The sequence below is a fragment of the Camelus bactrianus genome, chromosome 12 (assembly GCF_048773025.1).
Source record: "Camelus bactrianus isolate YW-2024 breed Bactrian camel chromosome 12, ASM4877302v1, whole genome shotgun sequence".
Lineage (NCBI taxonomy): Eukaryota > Metazoa > Chordata > Mammalia > Artiodactyla > Camelidae > Camelus > Camelus bactrianus.
The window spans coordinates 14,817,964-14,839,032 of NC_133550.1; the positions used below are offsets into that span (position 1 = coordinate 14,817,964).

The 21,069-nt window shown below is 52.6% G+C and overlaps 1 protein-coding gene across 1 annotated transcript; it reads left to right on the forward strand.

Moving 5' to 3' along the window:
- The first annotated feature begins 11,910 nt into the window (after positions 1 to 11,910).
- LOC105076363 (keratin, type II microfibrillar, component 7C) lies at positions 11,911 to 18,667 on the forward strand. The gene is made up of 9 exons (XM_045523681.2): positions 11,911 to 12,374; positions 13,811 to 14,019; positions 15,094 to 15,154; positions 15,276 to 15,371; positions 15,907 to 16,071; positions 16,338 to 16,463; positions 16,739 to 16,959; positions 17,643 to 17,674; positions 18,148 to 18,667. The coding sequence occupies exons 1-9, from the start codon at positions 11,991 to 11,993 to the stop codon at positions 18,333 to 18,335; spliced, it is 1,482 nt and encodes a 493-aa protein (XP_045379637.2). The 5' UTR covers positions 11,911 to 11,990; the 3' UTR covers positions 18,336 to 18,667.
- The last annotated feature ends 2,402 nt before the right edge of the window (positions 18,668 to 21,069 follow it).

The following is a 21,069-nucleotide window of genomic DNA, read 5'->3' on the forward strand; positions in this document are numbered from 1 at the left end:
AGCCCCTGATTCCCCCACAGCCCCGTGAGCAGACCTGAGAGCATCATCCCACAGAGGCAAGTGGAGGCTTGGGCCAGCACAGTCCTGAGACTCGAAGGGTCCGTGTCCCGCTAAGGTCTCCGGGCCCGTCCTTTTAGGCAGAGCATACCTTTCCCCCTAAGGCTGCAGGGGCGCCTGGCGCATCCCTCAGGGTGAGCATGCATGAATGGTCATCTTCAAGCCTTTCCCTGCTGTTGCTGAAGGTGCCGGACATCCCGCTGCTGGGATGCTGTTGGTTGTCCAACCGCTCTTCCCTTCCATCAGCGCAAGAAAGCTGACCGCGGAGTCACACAGGTCATTCACTGCAAAACTGCATTCCGTATTAAAATGGATTTATCAGAGCTACTACTGCCCCCTTGATTCAGAAATCATGCCTTATCTACTTCTCTACTCCTCGTGGCACCCAGCATGTATTAGGCCCTCAGGAAGCATTGCTTGAATTGAATATACTGACACAGGAGGGAACAGCCAGTAGGTGGAGAGGTTCTCCATCTCCTGCATGAACACTGATTGACTTCACTGTGGGCCAAGCCTGGGAGCCAGCCTGGAGGAGGTGCCTTCATTCTCGGGCAAGTGCTCAAGTCCCACCAGAGCAAGATCTTGATCTAGATGTTGAGGGAAATAAGGAGAGTGAACAGAGTTTGCCTTGAAGAACCTGGACCTCATGGGGAGGCCAGACAGAGGCAGGAAAGATCGGTGGCAAGAGAAAAAAAGATGATTGATCAGGCAACAGGAGTCCTCCTGGCTTTCCGAGGAGGGCCGCCTACTCAGGGCTGGCTGGGTTCACAAAGGAGGTACAAGCCAAGGCAGGTCCTAGAGGATGGTCAGATTTGGCAGAGAACAGAAGCGGGGATGCCAGGCAGAGCCACTATGCAAGCCTGACACCAAAAGAAATTGCCCAATGCTTGAGCTCCCTCCAGAAGCCAAGGCCCTTGGCCAGTGCTGCTCACCCCCTGCCTCCTACCCCACCTTCCAAGATGCCACACAGCCCAGAAGATGGGGACAGAAATGGGGAAAAGTGCCTGCCTTTTTGATAGAGTGCCGTTGGCAGCCCCAGCTACTGTGATGCCAAACCCCCAGCTCCCCAGGCCCTTAAGCAATGCTCTCATTATAGGAATCTGCACACAAAGCCGAGAACAATAAATAATCTTCCAGAGCATCCTCTTCAGGAAACAGGCTCGGGTAGGGAGCATTAGAAAAGAGCCAAAGTAAGGGGGGCTTTCTGCTCGCGCGCGCGCTCTCTCTCTCTCTCTCTCTCTCTCATACACACACACACACACACACACACACACACACACACATACAGCTCATAGCAGGAAACACAGAGGACAGAATCCCACTCCACGTGGGGAGTTTAGGGATCAATCAGAGGGAACAGGACCCCCAAGAACACCGGTGTAAGACAAGGGCTTTGTCTCTGCATCTGGAAGACTGGGCTCCAAGGATGAACCAAGTCACGGGGTGGGATGAGGAGACCCCTGCGAACTGAATTCCTGCAGTTACTCCAGGCTTACTCCAGGCTTTTGCTCTCGTGGCCACAGAAACACAGCTCCACACTAATCCTAACTGGTGGGGAAAAGAGTTGCATGAGCCGGAAGGCGAGGCAGCTCCTCCGTGCAGATTCACTGAGCAAGGAAAGCGAAATAAAAACTGGAATTCAAAAACTGATGCTCTGGAAGGGGCCTGTCTCATGCTGGTCTCTTTCTTTCATTCAACAAGTTTTTACTGAAGAACTACTTTGTGCCGGGCACCATTCTCTGAGCTTGGGACACACATGTGAAAAAAACACACGAAGTTGTATACTTTTGTGGGTTTCCATTCCAGTGGGAGAGATCAACAATAGACATATAAATGAATAAATTATACATCAGATGGTGATACGTGTTATGGAAAGAAGAAATAGAACAGGACAAGGAGAATCAGGAGAGCTGGGAGAGAGCTGGGGTCCAATTCTAGCTGGGTGGTCAGAGTGGGCTGCGTCGAGAAGGTGACATGGAGCAAAGATGCTGAAGAGGGGAGGGGATGAGCCACGTGGACAGAGAAAAGAGCCAGAGTGGCTGCCTCAGGTGCAAACAGGTCTGGTGTGTTTTTAGCAACAAAAGTAAGTTCCCAGTGTGGACGAATCCGAGAGCTACATGGAGGGAGGGCTCCATGCCCATCATGGGGAACAGTAGGCATGTGAGGACTTCAGCTCCCATCGAGGGCAGGGCAAAGCTTGGGGGCTTGATGCAGAGAATGGACGTGAGCTGACGTGTTAAATGATGGGACGGCTGCCTGGAAAGCAGACTGCCAGGGAGGCAGTGGTGAAAGGAGGGAGAAGGGTCAGTGGGTCCTGCAGGAAGCGGGGGGAGATGGCAGAGGCTCGTGCCTAGGGAGTGTGGAAGTGGCCAGCTTTGGGTGGAATGTGAAGAAAGGACCAACCAGATTTCTTAATAGATTGGATTCAGGATGTAAAACAAGGTAAGGAGTCAAGGATGTCTCCGCATTTCGTGTTAGGTAAACAGCCCACTCAGGCAGGACCCTGGGTCTCCTAAGTCCCACACCAAGCTGGCTGACTGTCCCGAGGAAGCCTGACGTGACAGCCAGGGGCACGGGCAGAGACTGGGAGTCCTCAGCTGTCACTATTCCTGGTTTAATGACAAGCACTCAGCACGTCCCCCACATGCACAAGGGTGACAACTGGCACGTAACACCTCCGCCAAAAGCTTTCCAACTGAGCATCTGGTGTAAAGAAAACTCCGCTTCCCTGGAGGTCTTACGTAAAGCCATCTCGCCAAGCAAGGCAAGTTTTGCATCAGGAATGAGCAAAAAAGGCCATAGAGTGGCGGAGAGCGTGTCAGCTGCCCTTCCGTGAGCAGCATGACTCACTGAGCCCCAGTCCCAGTCCTGCCCGGGCTTGTCGAGGAAACACAGTGAGACAGCCATCAAGGGACTCAGCACAGCGAGCACCAAGCACTGCACGCTCCAAAAACGATCGCCTTGCTGTTACCTCCCCCTGGGGTCCCACAGGCATCTCAAGCCAACGTGTACTAGGAGACAGCACAGGCAGTGGGTCCTTCAGCGCGGGGACGAGTTACTCCACGCGTCACGCTCCCTCTGGTGTGCTACACAAAGCTGGGGTTGGTGTGCAGGTCTCATTAAATGTGACTGTGAAACAGTGTCACGCTCAGGTGCTGTACCAAGGGACATGGTCCCTCTTCTGCTGGCTGATGTGAAACCAGGCAGCGCCACATCAGAGAGAGAGCGCTGGCCTCACAGCAGGAGCTGGTGTCTCTGGCTCCATCTCAGCCTTGAGCTGACCGTGGGCAGGAGGCTGGCCACTCACCCTCTCTCTGAGCCGTTCACTGCTCTGTGAGATGGACTACACAATGGCCTCTGTGACCCTGAGCTACTGGGTCAGCCTCACATCACATCTGATGCATGTCAGTGCCACAGAATCAGTAAGAGATTTTAGGAAAGTTTCCATACGTGCAGAAGTTTGGAGTCAAACTTAAGTATTTAAAGTTTTACTGTAACACCGGTTTTGCTTACCATTCCAGATCAACCTGCCTTCAGATTAGATCCCCGCTTCTAAGACAGTTTCAAGCTAAGTGAGACATTCTGAGACAGGGAGAGGACAGGCAGCCCCACGCAGAGTAAGAACCTGGGACCATGACAAGAAGGGCAGGGACACAGTTCCATCCCAGGCAGGTGGGAGGCAGGAGCAGAGCTTCTGGGGCGTGGGGTTATCAGAAGAGCATCACATTAGTGAGGAAGAAGGTGGGGGATCGGGACAACATTTCTGAGTCCTCTGCATCTGATGGGAAAGCGAGACACAGGCTTTTCTATGGTCAAGTAGCCACGAAAAAGCCATGAGGCAGACATACAATAAACCAAGGTAGCCATCATGGTGGTGAAGAGCTAGTGAGTTTTTCCTGTCATCCCAGAATGGCAGCCAGGTCCCAAGGCTGAGCACAAAAGGATGCCAGTCCCTTTCCAAGTTCCAAGAGAGCTACACATCAGACCCAGCCACCACTCCTCACAGTCACAGGCCCCAAAAATGGTCTGGAAGGACGGCTGACATGGAAGGGTCACAGTTTTGCCAGGGCGCAGCAGCGTGGAGGGCAAGATGTGGTGAAGTCTTGCAAGGCAGCACCAGTGTTGGGAGACCTCGTGGGATTCAACCTTCAGACAACAGCCTCGTGGGGCCACCACCCAATTTTAGAGGTGGCCACGGAGCCTGCCCCTCCCCCCACCAGCTGTCACCTAGGCAGAGCCCTGCTCTACGATGCTTCCCCCTGATGCAACACATGCTGAAAATCTCCAAAAAGAAGGTGGAGGTGGGTGATGAGAAGACCCAGCCCTACCTAGCCAAGCTGTTAGAGCCATAACCAGTTAACCAGTCTAGCCTGGCATCAGGAAGAGGTAGTTTAGGCTTGGGGAGAAAGAAGGGGTTTGAGCAGAACTTAAAACTGAAATTTTACAATGAATTTAAAATGTCTTAAATTCTGGAATAAGATGATTTTATTTTTTTAACATTTTTTATTGATTTATAATCATTTTACAAAGTTGTGTCAAATTCCAGTGTAGAGCATAATTTTTTAATTATACATGAACATATATATATTCATTGTCACATTCCTTTCTCTGTGAGCTACCATAAGAATAAGATGATTTTAATAATCAAGAGTGGTTGCAGATTATGGAATCCAGTCAAGATGTCTGTTCCAGTAACTACGGCTGTGTAATAAACCACCCCAAAATTAGCAGGTTTAAAAACCAATATTTGTTTTACTTGTGAATCTGTGAGTTGGGCAATGGTCAGCAGAGACAGCTCATTTTTCTGTCTCAAGGAGCTCCTGGATGCTCAGGCAGCATCCACAGATGCAGGTGTCCAGAGCGGTGACCACCCTTGTTCTCTGCTACTCAGACCACATGGGAGGAAGGGTCCCCAGTCTCAGCCCCCTTGCTGCTTCCGGTGCTGGCCAAGACAGCACCTGCCTGGGTATCAAAGACTCCTGGGATCCTGACAGCCAGCCCTGGGAGGAGTCCTGAAGAAGAGGAGGTTTGGTGTCTGTCTTGCTGGGGGAGAGGGGAGGGGACGTGTCAGGCAGCTGTACCCTCATGCACTGAGTAAGGAGGATAGGGCTGATGCCGGGGGATGCTGAAAGAGGTGAGAACACCAGTGGGCTGAAGTGACAGGGGACTCAGCTCTGGGCTCCACCTAAGGGCCACTTCCAGGGCTGTCCAACCTGGTCCATGAGACTGGGAGGCAGTTAGCTGCCTGGAGGGTGCAGTGGGACGCAGTCGAGAGTTTCAATTCCAACAACTCAGAAGGCTGGCCAGAGAAGGAGAAATTTCAAGAGTCAAACAGGAAGAAAACTTGATCCAGAAACACTTATCATTACCCCTTTCCTGTCTAGTTCTAGGACCTCATCCCACTGCATCACAACTGCCTAACGTGCAACCCATTTCACAGACCAAAACCCTGAGCTCTGTGGCTCCAACAAGAACATGGGGCTGTGTGAGTCACTGCTCTGGGACAGATCCCTGGAAGAGAAGATGCTCCTGGACTGGCAGGCTCACCATGCTCCCTCACTAGAGGGCACACTAGCCTGGCTGCTGAAGGCACCCAGGGCCATGATGGGGAAAGCCCTTTTCTTCCAGGAAGCCTGCCCAGGTTGATGGACACAAAGTGTGGCTTCCCTGGCTCTTCCCAGGCTGGATTTGTCACTATCCCAGCAGCTTCCATTAGAGTGCTCAGCACCCCAACGTGTTGACTTCCTAACAGGTCTTACATACCAGGCTTTCCTCCTCCCATCCTTCCTTTGCCTTGACAGTTTCAGCTCCCTAAAAGTCTGCTTCCGAGACACATCTATCCAGGCATCCACGGCTCAGCAGCAGATGTCTGAAGGCTCTTCAGCCCAGTCCTCCAGCTGACCCCAAGGAAGCGCTCTAACTCATCTCCTAGGTCCTTCCCACATTCTTTGCTTTATTTCTGGTTTTTCTTTTGGACTTCCTGGGCAGAGAGCTGAGTCCTTCACCCTCTTCAGTTCTTGGAACCTTGTCCTCAACAGCCCACTGAAGCCCCTTCTCTGTTTTATTGATCTGTTTCCCCCATTTCTCATCCATCCTCTCATTGTCCGCACCAAAGGCATCCACTGAAGTGCATGTGACATCATCCCCAGACACGTACTCATCCATGTAAAATAAGCAGCAGTGCTTTCGGGGGGGCGTCTGTTTTATTTACGTAAACAGTATGGTTTTGACATTGTTTAATTCAACGCTATGTGGTCTGTAGGTACATCAACTTCTTGCTTTCAACTTCCATAATACACCTTTATCATCTTGTGTGCCACCTCGGCTGCTTCCCACTTCCTTCCGCTGCAGATAATGCCACCATGAATCGTCTTGTCCTTGCATGAGAACCGCTCTCAGATATGGGGCTGGACTCCTCTCAGGAGTGGGGTTGCTGGGTCATATAGAGTTTACACATGCCTAAATCCACTGCAGAGTGCTACATTGCTTTCCGGAACGCCTGCACCGGCCCTCATTCCCACCTCCAGTACACCAGGGTCCCCGTCCTCTCAACTCTCCACCCATAGTTGGCAGCACCCACTTTCTAATCCTTGCCATTCTGATGGTAGAAAGCTGCCTCGTGGCTCTGGTCTGCATCTTCTCGGGACTGACGAGAGCATCCTCTCCTTACGCACGTGTTAGCTGCTCGTCTTTCCCATGGGGGGACTGTCCGTGCAGACATTGCCTAACATCGCACCAGGCTTCCTGTCTTTCACTTGTTGTTCTGTAGGAACTCCTTACGTGTTGTAGTTATTAAGCTTTTCCCAGGCTATCAAGTGTCTGTTAACTTTTTCTCCATAGTCTTTCATCGAACTGGAATTCTTAATTTTGATGTGATCATGTCAATCTTTTTTACCTTGTGGTTTTGATTTTTAAGGTTTGCTTAAGAAGCCTTTCCCCACCCCTAGGTTGCAATGATATTCTCTGACATAGTCTTCTGTTTGTTTTACACTCTCATTTTTCATGTCCAGGACTTGCATTCATCGAGGTCTCCCACGGCATATGGTACAAGCTGGAATCCAGCCCTACGTTTCCCATATAGTGAGTCTATTTTTACTCATCTCACCAGCTGAATAAATAGCCCTTTGCTTTTTGCCACCTTCATCAAATACCAAGTTTCCCTTACATTAAAGGGCCTGTTTTGAGCTCTCTCCTCTGTTCCAGTGGTCTGTCCACTTGCATCTGAACAGATACCCGACTTTTTTTTTATTACCATGGCTCTCAAATCCTCACACATCCTCTGTGCTTTCCTTGTCACAACTGACTTTACTGTAATTAGCCTTTATTCTTTTGTATAAATATTAGATTGATTTTATCCAGTCCCTCAAAAGAAACTCAGCTGGAATTTTTATTGGGTTTGCATTGTGCTTATAAATTAATTTAGAGGGAACTGATATCTTTAAACATTAGGTCAAATTATTTCTGAATATGATATGATTTTACTTAGATTTTCTTGTTATTTTTTTAACAGTAGAGTTTTACATAGTCTTCCAAAAAGATTGTATGACTATCTTGTTATATCGCAACTACTCCACTGTCTTTATCACTCTTAGGGATGGTAATTTTATTTTTCTATTTATTTTCTAATTGATTGTCACTGATATAGAAAAACACTTTCAATTTTTGTAAGCTGACCTTGTAACTAGCAGCACTGCTCAACTCATCCTATTATTTCTAGAGTTTATTGATTGATTTTTGTTGGGTTTTCTATGTAGCTAATCCCATTGTCTACAAATAATGCCCATCCTATCTCTTTTAATACTTGCACATATTTATTTCCTTAGCCAGGAATTCCAGTATGTCAAGCATGGCATTGAGAACAGGCGTCCTTGACCTGTTCCCAGTCTTCACTGGGATGTGCCTGAAGTTCACCCTTCAGGTGTGACACCCTCTAAGAGCCACCAGCGCTCATCCGCTGCCCTTTGAATATTTCTGTGTTTTCCTGCCATCCTCCACCTGGCAGTGCCTCCACCCTTCCAACTTTCTCAGGCCCTTCCTGTCCTTCAAAGCCCAGCTTAATTCCAACTTTCCCCACATAGCCTTCCTGATTACACCAGCCCGCAGTAAGCTCCTCCCTCAACCCCTGAAACAGACAAGACGCACTCCATCAGGTAACTGACAGTCAATCATGAACTGCCTTAAAAAACTATTGTATCTACTCCCCGTTTAACCTGTGCCTATTTACAAATCTACCCGTCTAAGCATACAGCTCCTGGAGGACAGAGATGTGTGCTAAACTCCTCCTCAGCCCCTGCAACACATAGTACCTGTTGAATAGACAAGTTGTGGAGTATGTGAAGGTGCCACGTTTTATCAGTTCCAGCCCGTTGGCCTCAGTGTGTTGCAAGTTCAAGACCAGCTGGTGCAACTGGAGGCGGCAAAGTTGCAGAGGAAAGCAGGCAAAGGCACGGCAGTCCCCGTCCTGGGCAGCAGGCAGTGCGGGCTCAGCCTCGGGGCGCTTTCACACAGACCACTTCGTTTCATCCTCACGGAGGCCCAGGAGGCCAACATTCTCGTCTTCAAATTACACATGAAGAAACAAAGGCACAGAGATGGACTAACTTGTCATGCAGCGAGCCAGAATCAGAAATGGGATCTGCATCCACATTTCCTGACTCTCAAATCCTCTGCTTCACCACAGCAGCTTCCTTGATTCCATGGCCAGACAGGCAGCAGACAGGCACACCACAGGCCAGGACAGTCCTCTTGAACCCAGTGATTCTACCTCCAGTCACTTATTTTAAAGAAATTTGTAGAGATGTGCGCAGAGATATATTTAGGGGTGTCCATCGCAGAGTTGTTTATCAGAAATCCATGAAGAAGGGACAAAATTTTAAAAGACCCGTAGATATTAAGGCAAGAAGAAGTGACAAAAAGTCAGAGTATCCGCAGGTCAGAAGCCAGGCAGACAGGCAGGTGATCACCAGAAAACACAGTTATGAGCAAGGCCTGGTGGTGCTGGCAAGCCCAGGGAGGAGGGCAGGAGTGAAAGGACCAGAGCTACAGGGCTGTCTCTACAGGCAGCAGGGGCGGGCCAGCCCCGAGGCCGCCCCAGCCTGGCCAGCTGTGTGAAGGGCAGGCCCAGGGCCCAGGCCTTGTCGACTGAACCAGCCTGGGGCTTGATCCCAGCCTTTATAGCTTGTGGTGAGGGCAGGAACGAGTCTAGCCCGAAACCCAGGTGGAAGGAAGCAGCCTGGCAGGTGGCTACTGTCCCTTTGTCAACCTCCTGTCTGTGTCTGTTTTCATGGGACTCACTTGGTCTCATATTTCTTTGTTCTGGGCCATTGATAAATAGGTGCTCTAATTAAAGCTTTTTTTTTTGAGGTGGCCACAATTGCCTTGTAAATGTGCTGGGCTGTTTCCTGCTCATGCAAGGATGACACTTCACAGCCTGTGCTCACTGTCCCTTTGCAAAGTCCTGCAGCGTAAAACAGACCAGTCACCTAGTCGGTATGCAGTGGGTGGGGGTGGCCCCTCCCGCCTCCAGGCACTCACTTAATCCTCTCAGCTACAGTAAGGGACCTGGGGAAACGTAATTTGTCTCAGGTCACAAAGCTAATAAGTGGCCATTTAATCTCCAGAGTCCTCGCTATCATCATCTCCCATCAAGACAGGAGCCTGCGGGCACTAGTGGCGTCTCCAACCCAAAGAGGCTGGTGTGGCCACACAGAGACCCTCAGTGGAGAGTCCAACTTGATACCAAGCCCGCTGGGTTGAGACAGATGAGCGATCAAAGGACAGAGATGCCAGTCATCATCATGGTCACAGAGAAATGCTTCGTGGAAGACCCGCCACCTTGCCTCCCTCAGCATTTGATCAAGAATTCATCTCACATAACCATTGGATATGCAATGAGAACCTTCCTGAGGCCCACCAGTTCCAGCTGAGACAAGAGGAGAGAAACATCTGGTTCTCTCTTGGCAGATGTTGGACCCAGCCAAAGCTGAGCTTGAAAGTACCAACCAGCCACACCTTCCACAGAAGCGCTCCAAAAATCCTGCAGGCCATTCAGCTGGAATCAGCCAACTTTGAGCCCCCAGGCCTCGCCTCTCTGTGTGTCTCTCACACCAGAAGCCCCTATCCCATAGCCCACCCCAGACGCAAGAGTCTGTGGAAATCTATCCACAGGGCTCAGGAGGAGGGGCTGGTAAGGTCCTTTCTTTAGGATGCACGTGGGCATTGCCCAGTCCCCTGACATCTCCACAGCCCTCTCATCCCCTGACCTTCTGGAAAAGATGGGCCCTCCCTCCCCCTGGGACATAATTGGCCCACTCGCCCCAAGAGGCAGTGGGAAGGGCAAAAGGTGAGGCTCTGGGAGGAGGCGTGAAGGGCTATTTTTAGCCCAGCCTGAGTCAGCATTTGGTTGCAGCCAGTCAGGAAACAGGTTGAACAGAGGAGTCATCTTCAAGTACAAGGGCGGTTAAGAGACATGTGCTTGGAAAGGTTTATGGGCTCAAATCTTGGGGTTAGGGGAGCCTCCTGGCTTGGTCCCACTGTCCATCTATCAAAGCCATCAGTGGTCCAAGCCCAAAGTGGGGAGGGGCAAACTAAGGGAGCTTGGCTCTCGGGACACCCACATGAGCCCCCACCTCTGCTCACCCCACGGGTCCTCTGCCAGGAGGAAGTGACACCATTTCAGGACCCTGGTGGCCTCCCCCACCTCCAGCACTGATCATCCTTCTCTGGGGGTGTGTACACACCAGTGGTCATCACTCATCTTCCCTGCTGGGAGCCCACAGGACTCCCATCCCCCACATCAGGCCCCGACTCAGTCCGAGCATCGAGGGCCCATCTGTGGCTTCTCCCCTTTCTCCCACTGGGCAAGTACCCGGGGACCTGCCATCCTCACCTATCTCCAAATACCTCAGGTCTCTGCTGGATTCCCAGGACCAAGGAATTGTCTAGAGCAGAGTTGGCACCTGACTAGAGTGTACTGAATAACTGAGGGGATGAGTGATGACATAGCCTAGTGTCCAAATCAGAGCGGGACTCTTTACTCATCTCCCACCAACCTGTCCGCACCCTACCCCAGCCCTCCTTAAACCCACCTCCAAGAAGCCTTCCCCGATTAATCCCTGCAGCCCTGGGGTCTTCCACATCCACTCCTGTTCCCTAGCGCATCAGCAGTGATGCCTATAACTCTGAAGAATGGCCCTGGTTCTCTCCTGAACTCTCTGACTCGTTTCTCTCATGTTCCAGTGGGTGCCCCATGGCTCCTGTCTTCTGAAGAATACCCAAAATGCAGGGGCCATGCTCCCTCCCAAATCTCTCCTCCTACCCCCATCTCTGACTAAGCTCTGCATAGGAACAGGTCAGGGGAAGCTTATATGGACAGTGAAGAAAGGGACATGCTTTGAGAGCTAGAGAAAAAGGTAAAGAAGCCCAGAACAAGAGATTGTTTGGGACACAGCCCCCTCGTTGGGACAGGCCAGCCACTCTACCCTTGAGGCCAAGTCATAGTTTCAGGGCCCATAGCCCACCCATCACCTATGCCCCTTCCAGAAAAGGATTTGGAGAGCAAGCTGCACCCAGGTCCCTGTGCCCATTCCCTGAACTCGTAGCATGGAGTCCAGCTAGATGCTTCCAGGAGGTCTGCACTTCCAGGAGCAATGGGAGGGGGAGAGGCAATAAGGAAGCTCGTAAAGGGCTTTGAAGATGAAACAGGTCGTTGGCCAGGATTGTTGACACAGCTCCACTGGATAGGCAAGCGGTTTGGCTCTTAAGAGGCCGGGGTGATGCCAAGCCAATAAAATGCAGCTATTGTCTCTTTGCTGCCCCTTTTACTGCCAGCTGCCCTGGTGCATAAAAGGGCCTGCCACAGCCCAGGGAGCACAAGCCTTTGGCTCCATCCTCTGCCAGCTTCTCCACTGCTCAGACATCTCCCTGCCTCCAGCATGACCTGTGGCTTCAGCTCCGTGGGCTGTGGATTCAGCGGCCGTGCCTTCAGCTCCATCTCCGCCTGCGGGCCCCGGCCCGGCCGCTGCTGCATCACGGCCGCCCCCTACCGCGGCATCTCCTGCTACCGCGGCCTCACCGGGGGCTTCGGCAGCCGCAGCGTCTGCGGGGGCTTCCGCGCCGGCTCCTGTGACCGCAGCTTTGGGTACCGCTCCGGTGGCGTGTGTGGCCCCAGCCCGCCCTGCATCACCACCGTGTCGGTCAACGAGAGCCTCCTAGCGCCCCTCAACCTGGAGATCGACCCCAACGCACAGTGCGTGAAGCAGGAGGAGAAGGAGCAGATCAAGTGCCTCAACAGCAGGTTTGCTGCCTTCATTGACAAGGTAGGTGTCCTTGATCTCACCTTTCCTGAACTCCACTCAGACAAATTGAAAACACAGAAACAGAACTAAGAGCAGACAGACCCTCTAGTGAGGATACAGAACATCTTGTGAGCAAAGGGCTGCTGCGTGAGTATTCAATGCATTTGAAGCCAAACAGCTGCTCAACATGGCAAGGAGGTGCTCCCTGTGTCCAGGCAGGTCAGCTGAGTGTGATACAGGAAGACTGCCCCCTGGGGGAGCCTCCTAGACTGCACTGAGTGATTTCTATACCAGTGGTCACTTGGCCACTGAGCAGGGACCAGAGTGGTTTGTCCAAGCCACTACGCCTGGGGCTCCAGATACAGAGTTGAGCAACAGACATAAGGCCCTCTCTTGGGCCTTATGGGGAGGAAGGTGGTTTGTGGTCTGGACGTGGTTGAAACCACCTGCAGATGTCAGTGTGCAGCTCAAGTCTGCAGCTGTCTTCACTGAATTCAGGCTACTACCTACCATGTGACAGTGGTTTGAGGGGCCAGGGGAGAAGGATTCATTGAGGAAGCAGTTCTGGGATGAGGGGGGACTCTCCTGAACCAACCTGGACAGAAGTCATCTAGAAAGATACCCACCAGGAAAGACCAAAAAAATCTGGAACTCCTAACAGCATGAGAGACCAAGGATAGCATAAGAAAGGACTTACCAGGGATGTGGCAAAGTTATTACACAAAGGGATCTGAATGGGGTAGTGGGTCAACCTCGTGACAGGAAGATGGATGTGAAATTTTCCTTGGGCACAAAAGTCAGTAATTCTTATAGTAAGAGAAGTGCCCCCCTGAAGGGCAGAAGATCAAACTTGAGTTCTGCCATCGTGAGATCTCAGGCAGTCAGGGAACCTCCCCAGGCCTTTGATTCTTCATCTGTAAAATGAGGGGTTTGGAACACACAATATCCCTGCACTAATATTCCGGGTGACTATTGTTCTAATTGCATTGTCGTTGCAGGGTTTCCACAATTGGCACATACTGTATTTTTAACTTTTACAGTCTGCCTTTCTAAAAAGGTTGACCTGCTCCTTTGCAGGCTGACAATCACACCTGCAGGTGCCTTTCTGCACGAGAGCTCCTTAAACCCTCATAGCGAGGCGGGCACTCTGCACAGGGGCTAAGTGCTGTGCTCCAGGACACATTATTAACAAGCGGCAGCAGAGTCTGGCCTCAGCACGGCTTAGCACTTTCCATGACACTAGATACACTGCTTTAGAAGAGACTGAAATTAGCTCACAGGAAGGACTTTCAGGTGAGCTGATTACACTCTAATGCGGTTTTGAGGGAGATGATATAACCCCATCCTGGGAAGACTCAGGGTTGGAGATTTGGGGGACTGTGGGTCCCAGTGCTGGGACCCCCTCTTGCCCTCTGGGCCTGCAAGAAGAGGTTCTCAGGCTCTGCCTCTGGCGGCAGGTGCGCTTCCTGGAGCAGCAGAACAAGCTGCTGGAGACCAAGCTGCAGTTCTACCAGAACCGCGAGTGCTGCCAGAGCAACCTGGAGCCGCTGTTCGACGGCTACATCCAGACACTGCGGCGGGAGGCCGAGTGCGTGGAGGCCGACAGCGGGAGGCTGGCCTCGGAGCTCAACCACGTGCAGGAGGTGCTGGAGGGCTACAGGAAGAAGTGAGTGCAGGAAGAGGCCGGCTCCAGAAAGAGCTGGAAGGAGGCCCCCAGTACCAGGGAGTGTCTGGACCTGTGGCGAGGGCTCTGCCTGAGGACAGGGAAGAGCCTGCACCCCCTGGCCTTCCTCGAGGCACATGGGTCCCATGGTTGGGTCCTGGGCCCCTGGGGATGGAGCTCACCTTAACTTCCACCTGGCATATCACAGCAATGATGTTCTCTCTTTCTCCATCCACCAGACCCTTCTCTTAGGACCCCAGAAAAATTGACATTCCTAGTTCCTTTGAGTCTGGCCTTCAAAGTCTTGGACGTTCTTAAGTTTACCTCTTTACTCAACTAACATTTTCCAAGCAGCTACCAGCCAGATACTGGGCTGGGTGCTAGCAACCCAGGGACAGGCAGTAGACACAGTCTCTGTCCTTGTGAGACTTACAGTCCGCTGGGAGGCAGGCATGGCCGATCACAGACATAGCCCTCCAGTTACAACGTGTGACACATGATCTGAAGCAGCACACTGGGCAGTCTAAAGGAATCTGGTTTCGAGGGCTGGCCAGCTTCCTTCAGGTCCGCTCTCAGCCATGGACTTCCCAAGCCACCATGCTCCCTGCCTCTGGCTCTCCACTGACCTGCCCACAGAGCGGGAGGAAGTGGCAGGCTTGATTCCTCTTGGCTGAGCCAGAAGGGGAATGACAGAGGGAAGACCTCACTACCTGTAGCCAAACCAGGGGCAAGAGGAGGGGTCAGAGGAAAGGAAAATGGAGACCTGGGTGAGAAAAGCAGGCACCTCCCACACCCCAGCCATGCACATGCGCTCACGTACACAGAAAGCTTCCAGATCCTGCCCCCCACCCCCAATGAAAATCCCAGAGGTGGCATGAGAGTGGCTGTTTTAGTTCTCGCTTGTATCCCAGGAAGCCTGGACTGGCAGCCTGATTTCTTCCTGGTCCTGCCCTATTTCTTTTGGAGGCGAGGAAACGAGCAGGGGAAGGGTCTAGGGATCAGGCTTGTTGACTTGTGTGCTTCATGGCCGAGTTGAGAGCTGCTCAGATGTGGTCCTGTTTTCCCTGCCACCCTCAGGTATGAAGAAGAAGTTGCACTTCGGGCGACGGCGGAGAACGAGTTTGTGGCTCTAAAGAAGGTGAGTGCCTAAAACCAAGACCCTTCCTGCGGCCCTGGCGACCCCATCCTGTCTGCCCTGCCACCCTGCCACCAAGCCCACAGAGCGCCCTTGAACCTCACGGCCCTTTGAACCCACACAGGACGTGGACTGCGCCTACGTCCGCAAATCAGACCTGGAGGCCAACGCAGAGGCCCTGACCCAGGAGATTGATTTCCTGAGGCAACTATATGATGAGGTGAGGGGGCTCTCAGCCACCCTGGGCATCTCTGACCTGAGGGCTGGAGGGAGCAAGGAGAGGGAAATAGGGAGGCAGAGAGATGGAGAACCAACAAGGGACAGAATTAGTATGGGGCAGGAGAGGGCCATCTCTAGGCTGCCTGTGACTTGGAAACCAAAGCACAGGCACACAGCCTCAACCCTGTGTTCTCTGGCCCAGGTTTTCTCTGGCAGCCAATAACCTTCCTTTCTGTGATTGGTCCAGGAGATCTGGACCCCGAGGAAACATTCGCAGCACGCTGGCCGCAGGGACACTGCCAAAGTTCACAGGGCCTGAAAACCCCCCAAAGCAAGCATTGAGGAAGTAGTTGTATTCTCTTCTCAAAGGGGTTTCTTACCTGTGTAGAAAGTTGGACAATTTCATCAGGGGATTTTCTGCTCCAAACAGGAGCCTTTGGCTCCAGAGGGATCAAAGAGATTACAGACATCAGCAGGCGAGGAAGAGCCCAGATAACTTGCTCATTCTTCCTCTTCCCCAACTCCCGCTTCCACAGGAGATCCAAGTTCTCCAAGCCAACATCTCAGACACCTCGGTCATCGTCAAGATGGACAACAGCCGGGACCTGAACTTGGACTGCATCGTCGCTGAGATCAAGGAGCAGTACGATGACATCGCCAGACGCAGCCGGGCTGAGGCTGAGTCCTGGTACCGCAGCAAAGTGAGTGGCCCAGGACCCCTGCCTCCTATACATGGTGATGGGAGGGATTTGAGGTGTATAATAGAAAAGGCTTCTTTTGTCAGAGGATTCTGTTCCCTAGAGGTGGTAACAAAAGTCAGACAGCTCTCAAGTTCTAGTGGCAGGACAGGGCTACCATGTACGGTTGCACAGGCTGAGTACTGCACAACCAGCACATCATCTGATGTGTCCTGAATAGGCAGAACATCCCATTCTGAGCCTCCCTGAGCCTCTTTGCTTCCCTTCAGTGTGAGGAGATCAAGGCCACGGTGATCCGGCAAGGGGAGACCCTGCGCCGCACCAAGGAGGAGATCAACGAGCTGAACCGCATGATCCAGAGGCTGACGGCCGAGGTGGAGAACGCCAAGTGCCAGGTAGGGGTCATCTCTCCCCAAGACCAGGGGGGCTGGGGGCTGGTCCAGGGTCCCATGGGCAGTGTGCACCCAAATGGATCTCACCATTCATTTTCCAACCTATTTGCATGACCAGAGTCCTTGGTTGTGGTCACTCAGGGAGATCCGGGTGATGAAGGGGAGAGGCCTTGTTCCTGGGGTGATCCCAGCTGGCTGGGAGAGACTGGACACATGCAGGAAATGAGCATAGAGACCCAGGGACCATAACCCACCTTGTTTTTTTCTGGGCCCCCTAGATCTCCAAGCTGGAGGCAGCAGTGACCCAGTCTGAGCAGCAGGGCGAGGCTGCCATTAATGATGCCCGCTGCAAGCTGGCTGAGCTGGAAGGCGCCCTGCAGAAGGCCAAGCAGGACATGGCCTGCCTGGTCAGGGAGTACCAGGAGGTGATGAACTCCAAGCTGGGCCTGGACATCGAGATCGCCACCTACAGGCGCCTGCTGGAGGGCGAGGAGCAGAGGTAGGACCCAATTCAACTATCCCAAGAATTCCACTTGTATGGATTTGCCCACCTTTGATTCTTCTATATCCCAAGAAATTGGCCCCCAGCTAGACTCTGGGGTGTTTGGAATCTACATCTCAAAGGACTTCAACTTGGTCATAGCATACAGAGGTAAACTGAAGGCCAGTGCCACTCTGATTTCTAGAGTCCCAGATTGCCCAGGGCCTTCCAAGGATTAGAACCCAGGCACCCTGCCTCTCAATTCAGAACATTCTCAAATTATTCCATCCTCAGCTCTTGCAGGATCCACTCCCTACCTGGTTTCCAGGTGGTAAAACTGCCCTAGGGTAGAGATGCTGGCCAAACTCTGATCCTGGCCTCAGGTGACTGTCCCAGAGAACTTACCCCTTCCTAAAGCTGAACCCATCCAGGTATGCCAGGTATAGTTGTTCTGGCTGTGCACTGCACAAAGGCAGCCAGATGAGGGGCGAGTGAGAGCTGAAATCCAATCTATGCTCTGCTTGCCGAATAGTGTGCCCTGGCATTGCTGCAACTGCCAAAACTTATTTTTTAAAAGTTACACAAGGGCATAAATATAGGCCAGACATAGCCTGAGATGACCCATTCCAGCACCTAGGGGAAACTTGAAGATCTCATTCTGACCTATTTTCTCTTTCCTTTCTCACCTTTTCCCCACTCAGGCTGTGTGAAGGCATTGGAGCTGTGAATGTCTGTAAGTATCTTGGGCCCTGAAAAGGAAAATTCTAAACTGGGCAACAAGAATTTCCCTGCTATGAGGATACTGGAGGAGTGGTTCCAATAATTCCCCCAGTACATTGTAATGGATTGGTCATGCATCAGGAGAGACTGAGGTTAGCTTAAAGAAAGAACCTCACAACCTCATGCATGGGGTTGAGGAGGGGAAAGAATAATATGTCACTGCAGGAAGGGACCTCAGATGTCACAGACACCTTGTCTGAGGCCCAGAGAAAGGAAGGGACTTGCCCAAGGTCACAAGGCAGAATCAGGGCCAGAACCCAGGGCTCCCGGGTCCCAGGCTAAGATTACTTGCACACCTTCAGAAGTAGAACTTTAAGCGTTTTGTGGCCTTCCCTGGAGGGTTGGACAGATCACAGAGGCCAAAGGAAGGTGGTGGGATGGGGTGGCCTCCGACCAGTCCTCCCGACCGTCCCCTTGTTCCCGCAGGTGTCAGCAGCTCCCGGGGCGGGATTGTCTGCGGGGACCTCTGCGTGTCCGGCTCCAGGCCCGTGACGGGCAGCGTCTGCAGCGCGCCCTGCACCGGGAACGTGGCGGTGAGCACTGGCCTGTGCGCGCCCTGCGGCCAGCTCAACACCACCTGTGGAGGGGGTTCCTGCGGCCTGGGGAGGTGTTAGGCAGCCCCCAGGGAGAGCCAGAGAGGTCCCCTCTGCCTGCCAGACATGTCACTGTCCCACCACCAGCTGAGAATAGCAGCGCCTCAGTAGCTATCCCCCCGTGTTCTGAGAATACACCACGCGGCTTGTGTCCATCAGCCACTCCTCTTCTCGTCTTGTCCGACTGGAAGGGGGTGCTGTGCCTGGGAAGGGACCCCTCCATTCTGCTGTTTTGGCCTTTGGCCCCACCCAGGAAGAAGGGCTCTCCTTTCCTGGAGGGAGCACCACTGGACCCACTCCCCTAACTCTCTGGCCTCTTGTCCCCTGTTTTTCCAATAAATTGAGGGACCTGCTTTCTGTGTTTTGATGTTTTGCTTTCTTGGAGTGAGCCCTCGTCCACTGATTGATGAGCATCCCAGCCCAGAGAGATGGCCTGAGGATGAGGGTGGCTCTGGCCTGCTCTCAACCTGTGCACCTACAGGACCTGTCCCCAGACAGTGCCAGCCTCCTCTGGCCAGGCAGGGCTGACCTCCCACCTTGGGTCACACCTTTGGGTCTGGGGTAGTTGGAGACTTATTCCTCTGACTGCTTTTGAAGGGAACCAAAGGAGGACATGGGATCTACTGGAAGGCTGTGTGTGTATGTGTGTGTGTGGTTTTAGCCCCCTTCCCCTAAATGCCCCTCTCTCGGCCCATCGCACACATGCACCACAGCAGCAACCATCACAGGTGCCAATAGCTACCTCAGGGGGCCGCCCCGTGTCAGTCTGGACCCCACCCCACCCATTCCCACTGCTGTCCATCGAACAAGGGGAGATGAGACTCTTGGCATCACCCCTTCCCCTCATGCACACACCTCTTCAGCACCTGGGACAGCACCCCCAAAGCCCACTAGCTGATAAGAGAATAAATTTACTTGCTTTCTCGCCTGCCCCATTCACTGCCCTCTTCCCCAGATACCTCAGAGCTTCAACTCCAAGGGGAAGATAGCACCCCTGCCCCATGCATGGCCTGACCTCCCTTGTCTTCTGTTCAGGAAGAGTCTGGAAGCACTTGGGAGGAAGACCTTGAGAAGCCCCCTAATCCCTGGGCACCCAGCCCCACTCCTGTGAGGTCCATTTCCTCTCACTTGCTCTCTTCTTGTCTCCCTTTGCCCTACCCTAGCCCCATGCTGGCACTTCCTCAAGTCCTGGCCTTCCTACCCATCTCGCCACGCTGTCCCAGGAGGACCTAGCACCTTCCCTCACTCCCTCTGGAATCTCTAGGGTTCCTTCAGCTCCTCACCCAAGCTCCCTCTGCTCCCTGTCACCCCCTCTCCCTCCCCTTCCTGAGCCCTGAGGCTTTGGTCTTTCACTTCCTTATTCTGCAGCCCAGGCTCTCAACTCTTCCGAGGTCATCCTGCTCCCCAGCTCACTTCCCACCCCCAGACAACCTTGCCCTCAAAATATTAAAGTGCCTCGGGCTTCTCTCACCACTCTGCACACACTCCCTGGGCTATTGCACCAGTCTTTCGCTTTAAGTTACCACCATGGTTAGCATCCTCCCTGGTGCAATTCTTCCAACTGGGCTTTGAGTCCTTTTGGCTCTCCTGCTGCCCTGACCTCACTCCTCACCTTCAGACTCATTTGCCCCAGTTCCTATAAGACTTCTCCACTTGGCAGTTCTGGAGACCCTTCCAACCCAACAGACCTCCAAGCTGAACTCACTATTTCTCATTCTCTCCCCTGGAGTCTCCTCCTGCCCTCCTCAACCCCCATCAATATCAACTACAGTTGCCCAAACCCGAACATATATGATCTATCCACACCTGCACCCTCGTCCTCAAAACCCCTTAACCCCCAAGTGCTTTCCTTTTCTGCCTCCTAAGTACCCCTCTAATCCAACTCTTTCCTCCTTCTCTGCTGCTACACCCACATTCCGGCCACCACCACCTTGGTTGGAGTCCTGGTCCTCTCCCCTTCCAATCCATGCTCCACAGCACCCAGACAGATCTTTACAAAGCTCAGGTCTGACTTTTCAATGGATGGAGTCCAGACTCTTGAACATAGCATGCCAGTCCTACAACTCTGCTTGTGCCTCATCTCTCAGTGTTTCTCATCACTCTCCACTGCCCACTTCCTTCCTCCCCCACTCTGGGACTCCTCAAATGAGGGCTGGACCAGAGGCTCTGCAAGGGCCTTTTCAGTTCTTTATGGGTACATGACTCTGAGCTCTGCTCAAGGATTGTAACCCCCCTTCCCAGGGACTTAAGGAGGATTCGGTAAGGACTGCCAGCCTTGGTAGGTCATCCAGGTGCCACCTGGGGGAGCCCAGCGATTCTCCATATCTCTAGAGGTGATGCACCTGGCTTCCACCTACCAGCTCAAGGGACCAGGTGGGACTGACGCTGCATAGTCATCTTCTGTTAGAGCCTCCTGTCCCGAGTCCCTGAGCCCCAACTCCTCTGCCATCACCACCACCTTCCGATCAAGGAGAGGTGTGGCCACAAAGAGGCCTGGGCCTTGGCACTGGAAGGAAGGAGAGGCACAGCTGGAGGGTGATTAACCAGGGAAAGGAAATCCATTCAATGCCCTTTTCATCTTCCATGTTATCATGGGCAATAATCTTGCAAAACATTTCATCGCTGCATAATTTGGGTCACTTTTCCCTAATGATAATAATTCCCTCACTGTCCATTCAGCCTTCATTAATGGTCACCTTGAGGACATTCAGACTCTGTCTGATGCCTGGTCCCAAAACCAGTATCACAGGCTTTA

Bases quoted from the DNA above. Each gene is read 5' to 3' on its own strand.
- LOC105076363 (XM_045523681.2), top strand. From the start codon at position 11,991: ATGACCTGTGGCTTCAGCTCCGTGGGCTGTGGATTCAGCGGCCGTGCC. The intron at 16,072-16,337 runs GTGAGTGGCCCA...GCTTCCCTTCAG, and splicing joins AGTCCTGGTACCGCAGCAAA to TGTGAGGAGATCAAGGCCAC. The intron at 17,675-18,147 runs GTAAGTATCTTG...TTGTTCCCGCAG, and splicing joins CATTGGAGCTGTGAATGTCT to GTGTCAGCAGCTCCCGGGGC.